The sequence below is a fragment of the Sceloporus undulatus genome, chromosome 4 (genome assembly GCF_019175285.1).
Source record: "Sceloporus undulatus isolate JIND9_A2432 ecotype Alabama chromosome 4, SceUnd_v1.1, whole genome shotgun sequence".
NCBI classification, from domain to species: domain Eukaryota; kingdom Metazoa; phylum Chordata; class Lepidosauria; order Squamata; family Phrynosomatidae; genus Sceloporus; species Sceloporus undulatus.
Genome location: NC_056525.1, coordinates 144,977,731 through 144,991,272, shown reverse-complemented (window position 1 = coordinate 144,991,272; position 13,542 = coordinate 144,977,731). Strand labels below are relative to the sequence as shown.

Here is a 13,542-nt window from a genome sequence, read left to right as displayed (position 1 = left end):
ATAATAATAATAATAATAATAATAATAATAATAATAATAATAATAATAATAATAATGGGACTCAGGGTGGCTTACAATATTACAAAAAAATTACAATTAAAATATACAAAAACAGTACACTAAAACAGAATTAAACTACTACAATATGAAACCGAATTGCATGTTGAAACAACAAATAACAGTTTAAAAAGATAAATACAATTCTAACTACAATTCCCAGGATTCCATAGCACTGAGCCATGGCAGTTAAAGTGGGGTCAAACCGGATTATTATTTCTGGTCCTCTTGAGCCTGCCCTGCCCAATTCGTACTAAGTAGGTTTCTCAACAAGGGCTTGAAATCACTGATTATGGGACTACAGTAAAACGGTGGTGGTTTTGGGGCTTCTCACTCACAGGCCATATTAAAGGATGGATGTTGCTATTAAAGGCACATGACTGGCAGTAACAGTTTTCCGAAGCCGGGACAGTTTCTTGGAAGACTCACTTTTCCACCCAACTATCCTGACCAAATTCCTGCTAGTCCTGCTCCATGAATTCACAACTGTGTTATATTAAAACGACAGCTCCTATCTTGTCATTTAGTTTCGAGGGCCTGTTTGTTGGTTCTTCAGAGATAACTGTGGTTGTTCTGCATTGCAAAATTTATTACCCTGCAAATTAAGTACAAAAGAACGTGGCAATCTTTAAAAACAGTCAAAATTAAGAAAATTTGTAAATTGAATTTTATTGGTACTGAACATTGTATTCTGACACGAAGACCATTAAAGAGATTATATACAGCATTTTTTTTTTGTACAAGAGGAACCATGGCACAGACACTTTACTCTCTTATAAGGAAGCAGAAACTATTTTATGCCAAAGAGACCCAAAATTGCACAGCAATGTATTGAAATGTGATATTCGAGGAATTTTAAAAAAATTAATTAAATGCTAGGCCACAAAATTGGATGGAGAAGGTAATGGATGCTATAATACTGGGGCCATTCAACAAATACTGAATGCACATGTGGAGCCACAGCACATTACTTTTGATTGGGACATCCACAATATAGTTTAAGAAATTAAATTGTTTCCACTTTAAACAAAATTTTATATTACCAAAAATTTCCAAATACTTTCCTTTGACAGAATCATATGTATTCGGTGATATATCCTGAAAATCTCGGGAGGGAAGGGGGGGGTCACTCATAATAAAGAACATTTCTAGTCCTTAATGCAGTGAAGAAAAGTTTGAAAACAGATATGAAACTGGTGGTGAGGTGAAGGAACTGATAATGAAGTGTCTCATATTAAATAAATGTGCTTAATTTGTGTAAATGATATTCATTAAACAATTCAGGGTCGGCAAATTCCCCCTAAACTGAGTACAGTCACTCTTCCTAATTTGCGGACCTGAGATGCACACCCTCAAATATCCATTGACAGGCGACCTCCGCTATTTCCTTTGAACATACGCAAGCCTCCATTTTTACTGAGGGGTCCAGAACAGATTGCCCACAAAAATGGAGGGCCAACTGTATTTACAGCTAGATGAAAGGGCATTAGTGATTTTGGTTCTAAAGGGAATTGTAATCTTATTAAACATTCCCAGTCCTGGTCATATTAAAACAGTAGCAATGAGAAAGCAAGTGCCAAGGCTTTTGCTTAAAAAACTTTAATAACGATTTGAGGACCAGGTTGTCTGGAATAAAAGCACAAACATACTGCCAAATGCTACAGGAGGAAGTGCAGCACTGTTCACAATATCCCAGGAGTAATAAGACTGCTTGCATTTTTGTCTTTTTTCAAATGAAGATTGTTAAGGATAGGTTTTGTGCAACTGACTGAAACACATTTGTTACCACAAAATGGAGTATTTGAGGGAAAATATGATCTTGTTCAGTTGTACATAGGTATGTAATATTTATATGTCTCAAAGAATCAAGTACAAAAGACTCAAGATTTGCATACAGTGAATAAGCAAATGTTTTTGGCCATCTTTTCATTACTCTATTTTTAAAAAAACTGGAAAAATGTTTACAAGCTCCCAGATGGCAAAAATGAGGCAATGTTGAGAAACCAACAATAATGGGCTTCTTGTTTGATAGCCCCAGTCCCTTTTCTGTCATATATTTGCACTGGACACAAGTGCAGATTGTCCAAAATCTAGACTCCAAATCCCCCCGCAAAACATACAAGCAGATAAAAATCCTTGGTACTCTAATCAAAACATCTAATCAGCTACACATTTCAGGGACACAGTGGCCACACGACTGCATACCATTAATGTTTCTTTGCACAATTCACCTAAAATGATTTCTCGCTTTTCAAATAGGACATTGACTATCTCAACCACACACGCGAACTGTACTGAACACTTTAGTTCCAGTTTGTGTGTCTCAAAATTATTGACATTTAAAATGCATTGCAATCTGAAGGAAATAATTATACATATAAAAATATCAAACATCAGTGGACTTGATTTGGGTTTCTTGTTGATTGGTGTTATCATTGCAAAGACTGATCCAGGTTTTTTTTAATCTGTTGTTTTTGTTTCCTTTTCCCACCATTAATACTATGTAGGTTCTTCTCCCACAATCTACTAATTCATTAAAAAAAAATGCCTAGCATTACTGCCATGCAGAATTAATGCTGACCATTTCTAGACTTACAAATGTTCATTTTTAATGTGAGACAGTATGAAGTCCATAGTACAATTTGCAACTTTGGTTGTAAAAACATTTCAGGCTATTCAAAAAAAGGGTTCTTTCACAGCATGTTCTTTGCGCTCTTAATAAACATGTGAGATAAACTTCGCTGTTCTCTAGAGTAAATAAATCCCTGTTAGCACTTAAACTGTACAGTTTCAAAGATGTAAAATAAAGGAAATATTGGCTTATGTGCTAGAAACACATTCTTTCACAATTTCTCAATTAGCTGATTTAAGTATCCCTGCCACTTCGCTATAATGAACTTTGATTTAAGTGCTTAGGAATTCATTAAAATCCTGACTTCCATTGCCAAGGAATTAATGCCTCAACAGCCAAACAAGCAATGCCAAAATTGTTTGAAGGAGAAAATTTGTCTTGATCTAGCAGTTACTGTACAATATTACAAATTCAGACACATGGAAAAAAAATAATCAAACAAAAAATGTACAACAGTTTTGATGTTAAATAAAACGATTTTAAAAAATCAAATGTAGCTCGTGTGTTTTTGCCACAGCTGTTTTACTGCTGACAGTAAGGGTCATTTCATTTTTGTATCTGCAATGCGCGCTCAGCTTTCCAAATATGACATTTTGGAAATGGCCAAGACCACCATAAAAAAATGAAGTTCTTTTTTTAAAAGAAAAATGGGTCTTGCATCTTGCAGTATTGCTTTGTGGCACAAACGTCAACGGAACAACAGTCCAAAATAAAGTGACAACTAGATTTAATAAATTAATATTCTTTTAAAGATGTACAATGAACATTCATTTTTAATCCAAGTTTTAGGGTATCAGGGTATTGCTATTTACACATTTACAAATCTCAGCACTAATAACTTCAGAAAATGCAGATAAAAGGGGCACAGCCTTAACTGCTATCTGAATACCATGAAAAAAGAAGCCAAAATTAAAAGATAAAAACCCAGCTGAGAGGACTGTTGGGAAAGACACCCAAAGAATGAAGACCAGTCTATGAAAAAGGACACAAAGGCAAGGGAATATCAAGTAAATCCATGTGACCACTTCTATTCTTGTGAAGACTGGGGTGGTGGCGGAGATGTCCCTTGTTTCCCAGTTTTTCGTTCATAGTTCACAAGTCGCTGTCCAACAAGGTACCTAGGATTTTAAAAAAGTTTTCAGTGAATCATTTCTTTTATTATATATCATTCTTTTAATGTGATAGAAAGACTGAAAGAGGAAGCTTCCTCCACAAGCTTTAAAAAACATCATTGACAATACTACATTTACTTTCCAACATGCAGAGCCAAATAATGCCTATATAGTGAAAACACAAAAGTTCCTTTAATCTAAGGGCATTTAGTATCAATGTAAGAATATTCAATGTCTGTCCAGTACCCAATATTTCATTTCTCCATTCCAGATTCCAAATGTAGGGGAACAGACATGGCTGTTCCAATACAAGATTACATCTTTTTATAAAAGATCTGATTTCAATGAAATTTTTTGGGGGGAAAAACAAGTCTTTTTCCTGCTTTCAATGGCAGGAAGAAATTGTGCATTATCATCTCTATGTAGTCAAACTACAATAAAACTAAGCCACTGTTCTAGCACCATGTCATTAGTTCCAAATATTTTAACAATGTTTTATAGGACCAAAGAGAGTTCATAGTACTCTGCACTGTGTCCATCACTTCCCAGGACCTAAGTTACGTAAAATTTTAGGAGCCTATTGTTATTATTGCTTGACTAATGAATCTTGCTTAGAGTAAGTACTCACTTGTCATTTTTAATATGTTCATAAAGGCGCTTGAACTGACGGACCTGGAAGGATAAGATTCCCATCAAAACCACTACCATGAGTAGAAAGGGATAAATACGACGCTGCACCAAGTTTTGCATTTCAGGAGTGACACCTGCAAAAACATTTTTTAAGAGAGAGTGAGCAATTTAAGTATTTCAGTCTCTGACACTGAATTGCAATAGAATTAGAAGTAACTTTGATTATTTTCTTTCTTAATGAACTACAACCAACAAACTGAACTATTGCACTGTTTATTTAGGGGCTTGTGACACTTGATGCCTTCAACAGTATATTTTCCCAGAAAAATAAAGACAACTTATTCAACTGGGACATCCAATAAGGATGTGGAGGGCATGCCTTGTTTAAAAGCCGATTAAGTCTCGCAGGGGCTATCCAGATAAGCAAAAAGAAACAGTTTCACTCTTTTTTGACAATACATGTGGCCAAAATGGGAGGAAATAGGGCTGAAGCCACAGTGTGGGGCTAAATACCAAAGCAAAGTAATCCCTGGTTTGCTCTGGCTCAAACCAGAAAGTGCACACTATCACACTGGCATATGGACTACGCAACGCCAGTGCAAGCATGCAAGAAAGCCCAGAATGCTGATGGAAGCAGTCCAAACCATGTGCCCTGGGCCCGCACCACTGCCCACCATAGTGCTTATTTGTTTCTTGCTTGTGAGTCAATCACATGGGCACAAGAGTGGTCAGCTGCACTATCGGCCCACCACACACCTCATGAAGCAAAATGACACACATAGCAGGTTGCTAATAATGCAATGGGTTTAATAAAAACATTAACAAATTAGCTAGTGCAACAGGGGACCACGGGGTGAAGAGGGCCTCTATGATCATATTCTATGATGGGTGCACCAGTGCACTGTATAGGTGGTTGATCACATGTGCAACTGCATGGCCTGTCACACAGGGAATTCAATGGGCTGGAACCTGGGCAGGATGGGGGGGGCAATTGCCGGTGCACCTGTGAACATGCCTTTGAGGTGGGGAAAAAGGCGGGTGGACTGCCCATAGGTGTTTGGTCCATTCTGAAAGTCAGCAGTTAATACAACAGGTTCTCTCTGCAAATGAGGAAACTCCAGAGGTAAGCCAAATTCTTCCCTCCATCTGCTCAGGCCCCCAGAAACAGGTTTCTGGTTCAGAACAGTATTTGTGACACCCTCTGCCAATTTGAAAACTGTTTTTGCTGATGTGGCAGCGTGCACTGCCTCTAGTCAATTAAGGGAAAATGTGTCCCTCTCACGCCTGACAGTTGTCCCCCTAATCTATGGTTCTCACATTCAGCACTGAACTGAAATTCTTTACTATGGTCAAAGACCAGCATCAATATAAGATATAACATAGGAAAATAAAATAATACACATAAAAATATTACTTGGGATAAAAATCTGCCAACTAGAAATGTAAATAATTCATTTCCATTACATTTAAGATAGCTTCAATTAAAATAAAATAAACCTTTATGGGCTTCCGTTCTTAAGAAATAATAAAAGTAGATTAGCGATATCAGATTTTTACCAGACATGCAGTACCAGACATGACACAATATTATGTATTTAACTTTGATTAGTTGTTCTTTTCCTAGAAGTGATTGCTAATGCAGAAAATTGTGCCATTTTATAAGTTACAAGTGAGTTCCAGTCTGATAATAGGTAATTTAAGTAAAATGCTTCAGATCTCCCAGGTACATAAAAAGGGCAGTGAAACAATATGTGTCCAACATTTTCTATATCTCCTGAGTTACAGGGGCATGTTCGCTCACAAACAGGAGTCTTACTAAATTTATGCTCCAGTAATGCTGATGGTAGAACGTTTAATCTAGCCAGTGCGAAAGCTATTCTATATCTGGGGATCAATAGGTTCGTGATGTAGTTTGGCACAGTAAGCGGTCCTATACTGTCCCAATAAGTAAAATAGTTTGCAGACTGAGTTCCATGGTTTTGGAATTCTGTGTCCATTCAGCACATTTTCTTCAATATATTTTAAAGGGATAATCATGGTCCTTTGAACAAAATAGTGGGATTGTAAGTATCACCTAAAGCAGAAACCAAAAGAGTGTCATGGTTTGTTTGTGGACCACCCCACAAACTGCCTCTCCAATATAACATGATGTTTCACTAAACAAGCAAATCAAATATTTCTTAAAATTTTGGGCAAGAAACAGAGCGTGATAAATAATGTGGAGCCTATGTTTCTGTAGAGGCTTGAAGATATGCTTGAAAGAGCACTCATTTGAATTGTGCCAACTGAACATTTGGCATTCCAAGTAAGATTGATGATCCTATGTTTTTCCTGTTTCATCTTAATCAAGCCCAGGGTCAAAATGATGAAATTTCTATGGCAATCTGCACTTACCTAGTAAGGGTACAACACCAGAAGCTATGATGTAAGGTACACAGAGAGAAAGCAACAAAACGGAGATAACAGGTGCTGCAAGCTTCCGTATTATAAAGTGTAAATCAATATTTCGTATTCCATTTGCATAAACCTAAAGGAAAGATGAATGGGTTTTTCAACATATAAATATCCAGTTTAAGGATAAAATAACGAAGACTCAAGTTAATAAGTAAATGAAAGAAAACAGATTTGCTCCATCTGTAGGTGCAGTATTAACATTACAAGATATGCCTACATCAGAAATTAAATTAGTTACTGAGCGATAAACTCCAGATTTTAAAAGACAATAGGACTATTTTAATTTGCCCTGTTTTGATAAGGCTGCCACTGATTTGTTATTAGATTTTTGTTGCTGTTTTGGGATTTTACTGTATTTTGTTTATGGCTTCAACTGTTGTTAGCCACCTGAGTGATGAGCCAGCAGGGCAGAATGAGAGGTTAGACTTACCATGAATGTTCATTCTGAGATGGCAGGAGGATCAATCTACCAGTCCAGTTGGCACACAAAGAATAACCCAATTGTGATATATTGTTTCTCCATGCCATCCCGAGAATATTAAGAGCCTCTCCCTTCACAGATTTTGTGTACTGTATATGTGAATACACACATGCACAGAGAGACAAAGAATGAATACAATTCAGAAACCGCTGTCTTTCATCATGTTTGTTAATTTATGTATCACTCAAAAGTGGGTGAAACAATTGGCTGGACCAGTATTTTTTTTAACAAGGACACTAGCATTTAAAAACATTTCATTGTACACCACAGCTGTCCATGGTAAAACAAGGTTATAGAGTGATATTTTCAGCAAGAATGTTCAAAAGATTATTTGAAAACTTTACTGTGTGTGTAGAAAGAGGCAGAAACATTGATTGGATCAAAACTAAATTAGGTGCATTTTTAGTACACACTGCATAAATAATCCAGTTTGAGATTGCTTAAACTGCTCTGCCTCAGTGCTTACAAATCCTGGGAATTATAGTTTATTGTGGTACCAGAGTTCTCTGACAGAGAAGCCTAAATGTCTCACAAAACTACAGGTACCAGAATTTCCTAGCATTGAGCCAGGGCAGTTAAAGCCATTTCAAACTGGATTATTTCTGCAGTGTGTTTTGGGCCATGGTCACCATTTTTCTCTTGTACAATTTTTGACATCTTTGCCTGATGAAGAAGCCAGTGAAGCTTCAAAAGCTTGCATTAGATCAAATATTACTGTCTGCAATAATTTCAATGCTGAAATTTGGTCCTAACTGGAAATTAGCAATATGCTTAAATGAGCCAGAGCAGTCCCTTTGTTAGAAAACTATAAACAAAAAATTGAATATTTTGAAACTTCTTCTTGTATAATACTTTTAAAATCTGGATTAACTGCCAAAAACAACTACAACTGTTCCCCTCAATACTAACTCAATTTTTATGTCATCTATGATCTATGATGTGAGCAAATTAAAAAGGAGGAAGAAGAAAAATTACAGACTACAGATTCCTATGTTGGTACAATCCCTAAAATGCGTGCAGTTTAAAGAGAAAGTGACTCCTCTTAATCCATTTTAGCTATTCATCTGTCAAATTCTTTATTTCACTGCCCTTTCCCATATTAAGATGCAAGCTCAACAGCTTTTACAAGCCTATCAGGAACTTAAATTGAGCCTTGAAAAAGTAAAAAATTCCTCACCTCTAAACTGTATTGCCTACTATTTGGCAATTCATTTGGAAATTTCATAAGGGTTAAACAAGCTTGGGAAAAGATCTAAAATCTGACAGAAAGCAATACCTGATCTTCAATGTGGACTAAATCTTAACTGAAGTCTCTGTTGTCTGCCCACTGTGAACAACGTTTAAAAAATATTCACAGACAGTATCTTACACCTGAGTTTAAAATATGTTAAGCTCAGTTTTAAGGGCATGTTTTGTTCTAGTATGAAACATCCAGATATAACAAAATGTTTTCCTGATGTTTTGTGGGAAATCAGTAAGATCAAGGGCCAGACAGAGCCTGTCTCATGGGAAATCAGTAATTTATCTCTCTTTCTCACAGACCAGAAATATCTGTCATATCTTACTACAGGTATATTCTTATGTCTGGCAGAAATATCAGAAATTATATGAAAAGATTTTAAAAGTTTCTAATTAGGTTGGTGCCACAAATGTATCTGGAATATTGTTCTTATGGAAAAAATACAACATATCCGAAAGTGCTTAAAAATGCACTTTCATGGTACATGGCTTCCACACTGTTGTCAATAGTAACTCTGGCCTGAAAGACACAGGCAAAAAAGAGCAGCTTTCGGCTACTTTGAGGGCACGGCGTGCAGACGACGCATGCCTACAGGTCAGATGGAAGTTGCTCTTCAGCCACCTAAGGCAGCCCAAAGCTGGCCACAAAAGGAGCAGCAAAAAGCCACTCTTTGCCCATTTAGGACTGTGGCAGCAGCCAGCTTCAGGACCATGGCATCCAGTCACTATGGTCCTCGGCTAACTGAGGGCTGACTGGGGCTGAAGAGACCACTCTAAGCCCCCAGTCTGCTTGAGCCCTTTGTTGCTGTTTGACTTCCAAAATCTCAAACAAATTCAATGAATGATGTAATTTCTATTCCTGAATGGGAAATGCTGGACATATTGTAGTTTATACATATGTTATGAGTGCCAATGTGGAATATTGGTTTGAATGTTGGTCTAGGACTCTGGGAAATCAAGGTTCAAATTTCCATTCGGCCATGAAAACACAGTGAATGATCTTGGGCAAGTCACACCTTTTGAGCCTGAGAAAACTCAAATTCTCAGTTGATGCAAACAACTTGAAGATAATTCGAACACTAAACAGTTTTGAGATATTTTTATTTAAAATGTATTAAAATAAATCACACATTGAATATTAGATATCATATGTAGTCTTAAAGTTGATAATTTTCTAAACCAGGCCTGAACAACATATGGCCCGGGGGTCGCATGCGGCCTGCCAGAGGATTTTTGATGGCCCACAAGGATGTAGAATTATTTCAAGGCTTCTCCGCTGCTTGGCCTTCTCCTGAGGAGAAGGCCTGGCAGCAGAGGAGGAATATGGGCAAATGTTTGCCAAGCAAGGCTCCTCCACCATCCAGTTTTCTTATGAGAAGCAGGCCAGACAGCGGAGGAGGAGAATGGGTAAATACTTGTCCTAGCTGCTTGGCTTTCTCCTGAGGAGAAGGCAAAGTGGAGGATGGGGGTGGGTGAACACTTGCAATGCTCCTCCGCTGCTCGGCTTTTTCTTGAGGAAAGGGCCAGACAGAGGGGGATGGAATTAATATTAATAACATTAATAATTAATAATTAATTAATATTCAATTAAAACCTATCTGCAACCCAAAGAAGTTAACCTATTTTAATTTTGGCTCCTTCCTATTGTCAAGTTGTGCAGGTCTATTCTAAACAAAAGTGCGTAACACATGTGTGGTGATGTGTGCCTTCAAGTCATTTCTGAATTCTGGTGACCCTAAGACAAGTGACCCTCAGTTTAAAAATTGCTATATAGTGTCTGGTTCATATTGAAAAGAATGAAATTAAACTGTCCAACACAGTGCAGAAAGTTTATCTAGCATTACTTGATATGGTTTGTGGAAATGCTTGGGGGGGGGGGGGGTGTCTATCTGTCTATTTACTGTGGCAAATCTAAAGTATGTTAGAATTACTTAGCATGAGAACAATTACTTCTACTTTCATCGTGAAACACAATAAATTATATCTGTGATGCCAACTGACTCCACTTATACCACTATGCTGGCTTTTGTTCTCCTTTTCTCATTGAAACAGGCATTGTACAGATTTTATGATCCCACTATTTGGTTATTTTACTATTTCCTAGCTAAGAAAACAGTTCATATCTGAAACAGGAAATTTCAATGATGATTTAAAGTGCATCAATCCAAATTCAAACAAGAGAGAGTAAAGATGTGGCCTTGCTACAAGCATACACATGAACAAGCAGAGGGTATGTTTTGTATCTACCCCACAACAAACAACAAAGCAACCATTTCTAACCTGTTCAATAACTGTTTTCAGCCACCACTGAGGGCCCATCAGAGTTATGGCAGCAATTATTTTGGCATGTAGAACACCAAGAGCCCAGTCCTAGTTGAAAACAAAGAACAGTTATTAATTACACAGCACATTAATGTGTGTAATGTCTTGCAGAGTACAAGAATCTACTTAAAACGCACAACCGATCTGACTCAACAAGACAACAGAGGAAAAGGAAGAAAAGGGAGGTAGATTAATAAAGGAAAATATCTGTCTTCATTCAATTACATATATTTAAGATATAGCTACAGTGGGACATGGAAATACCTAAAATACTAGAGCAAACTGTAATTTACTGATGAAACAAAATTCCTATTGGACAAAAATCCAGGAAAAACTAGTAATTTTGCACAATTAAAACGCAATTTCTTTCAAGAAAAGGAAGACTTGTCTGGGGAGTGTCAAGGTATTTTTTTGATTCCTTGAATGAAAGCTAATGCTCAAGATAGACAGATAATAGCATTTTCAAATTTTCAAGCATATCTAACAATGAAGTACCATAGCTTATCTAAAAAATGACCAAATTATTCTCAAGTAAACCAAGGCTAAGTTATTTCAATGTAAAACCGTTTTTGCGGTAGATCCATTCCAGACCCCCCCCTGTGAAAATGGAGGCTCACGCATATTCAAGACCCATAGACTTGAATGAGACGCATGGGCAGGGGGCGCACCCCATTAAAAATAGTAGAGGTCACCCCTCCACGGATTTTCAAGGTCACGGATCCGAGATCCGCACATTTGGAGGGGCAACTGTACTACATTTGTGTTATTATTTTAAGGACCACATAATAGCTTAAATAGTTCTCCCCATTGCCCATTTTATAATCATAATCATCCTGTGAGGTAGTTTAGGCTGAAAGGTAATGTCTTCCCAAGATCCTGAGCAAGGTCTCTTCAGTCTCAGCCCAACCTATTGATCAAGATGTGCATTAAAACCTCTCAGTATTTCTCCTGTATCTAGGGCATGTATCAGTTTCAACTAAACAGGCATTTTAAAATCTTAATGTTTGTACAGTTTGATCCTTTTAGATAACCCTCTTGCTTCTGGGACTTTAGGTTGTATTTTTATCCTATTTTGTAACATAACAGCTGGCATGCTGCATCAGGAGATGTACTACATATCTATAACTCCACAGCTATGTCTGCCAATGCTATACCCATCCCCACCTTATAAGCAGTGCAACACCCACAACAAAACCAATTCTATGTTGTTGAGGGGATGGATCAGCAGGGCTACATCCAGCTAACTTTATGTACCTGGCTGTGCTGTGACAGACATCCAGAGGGACTTCTGATACTCTTGTCCAGTTACAGGAAAAAAGCTGGACATATCCCTGCTGATCTCTCCATTCTCCAACAACACAGAAATGACTGTTTTGGTAAGGCAAGCTATGTTGCTTAGAAGGTGGGTTTTCAGGGAAAATTTGATTACTGTGCAGTCAGAACAGAATTCCTAGCTCTACAACAACCAAAAAAGTGAGTTGCATTGGCATAAACCTGACTTACACCATAATTCACCAGCAAGATTCTGGCCACTGTTATTCTGGAAAGCACCATGTGCATTTTTTGCAAAAAGAAAAGGTGAATGAGCAGTTAGGTATGAATAAAATAAATAAAGCCCTACATTACTGTACTTGCTTTCAGTTAAAATTATGCCCACAAATTAAAGCCATGGTGATTGGATTAATACACTGCAAAAGACAATCAGCACCCCCAGATTTAGAAGCCCAACTATAACAACACCACATTCAAAGCAAGAGATAGATAACTGACCTGCCATGGGTAGAACAGTGGTGTCTGATCTAAGGGAACTCTCAAAGGAGCAACAATAACTAATTCAAAAAGAAGTCCAAGCAGAAGTGGAACTACACCAGCCAGCAGTACAGCAACTATCAATGTCTTCATTATCTAATGTGGGGTGGGAAGAGGCACAAAAAACCCTTCATTTAATGTCAAAGTCATAATAAACTTTTTAATGACTGTATGTGTATTTGTGCAGTATTAAGATTAAAGAGTAAAAAGAGAATTAGAATCATGATCAAAATAATAATAAATACAAGCAGATTTAGAAGGAACCCATTTTACCAAGACGAACCACCACCATCCCCCCCCCAAAGCAGAGCTCTCAGTGAAAGCACAGGCATCAATTCCAAAGAAAGAAAGGAGGTCACAGCACTCAAGTAATTTGAAGAATCTTCCTCCTGTGACACATTCTGGTTGGGGCTAAATTTAAACAAGGACATAATCAGAGCTTCTTGGCCTTTTGGCTAAGATCAAGTATAGCTATATGAAACCTCTATTGAATGCTTCAGATTTCCAGAATATATTAATGCACACACAAAAAAGAATATATGTGCTTCTGAATATATGCTGAGTGACATTCTACACTAAAGAACTTCATTCAAGCTCCACACTTCAGTTAGGAAAACAGGACTTCTAAGACAAACTTGATACTTGGAAACTATCCGCCTAAAGCTAGTCAGCTTGACTGCCTGCTCGGTCAACTAGTCATCTCTTTGCCTTGTCTTTCATTTCCCGCCTTCTTTTTCCCCCCAAAGCCCATTAGAATAAGGTTGCTGTACTGAATTACAGTTATGGGGAGGCATTTGTCATAAATT

The 13,542-nt window shown here is 37.4% G+C and overlaps 1 protein-coding gene across 1 annotated transcript in view; it reads right to left on the bottom strand.

The window, feature by feature from the left end:
• Positions 1-701: 701 nt before the first annotated feature.
• The window catches only part of MARCHF6 (membrane associated ring-CH-type finger 6), a 57,869-nt gene continuing 45,028 nt past the window's right edge, over positions 702-13,542 (bottom strand). Inside the window, exons 20-24 of the mRNA XM_042464392.1 lie at positions 12,698-12,832; positions 10,886-10,975; positions 6,826-6,958; positions 4,430-4,565; positions 702-3,807 (exon numbers count right to left, since the gene is read on the bottom strand). Of these exons, the coding sequence (XP_042320326.1) occupies positions 3,717-3,807; positions 4,430-4,565; positions 6,826-6,958; positions 10,886-10,975; positions 12,698-12,832 (585 nt within the window). The 3' untranslated portion in view covers positions 702-3,716. The remainder of the gene's footprint in view (positions 3,808-4,429; positions 4,566-6,825; positions 6,959-10,885; positions 10,976-12,697; positions 12,833-13,542) is intronic.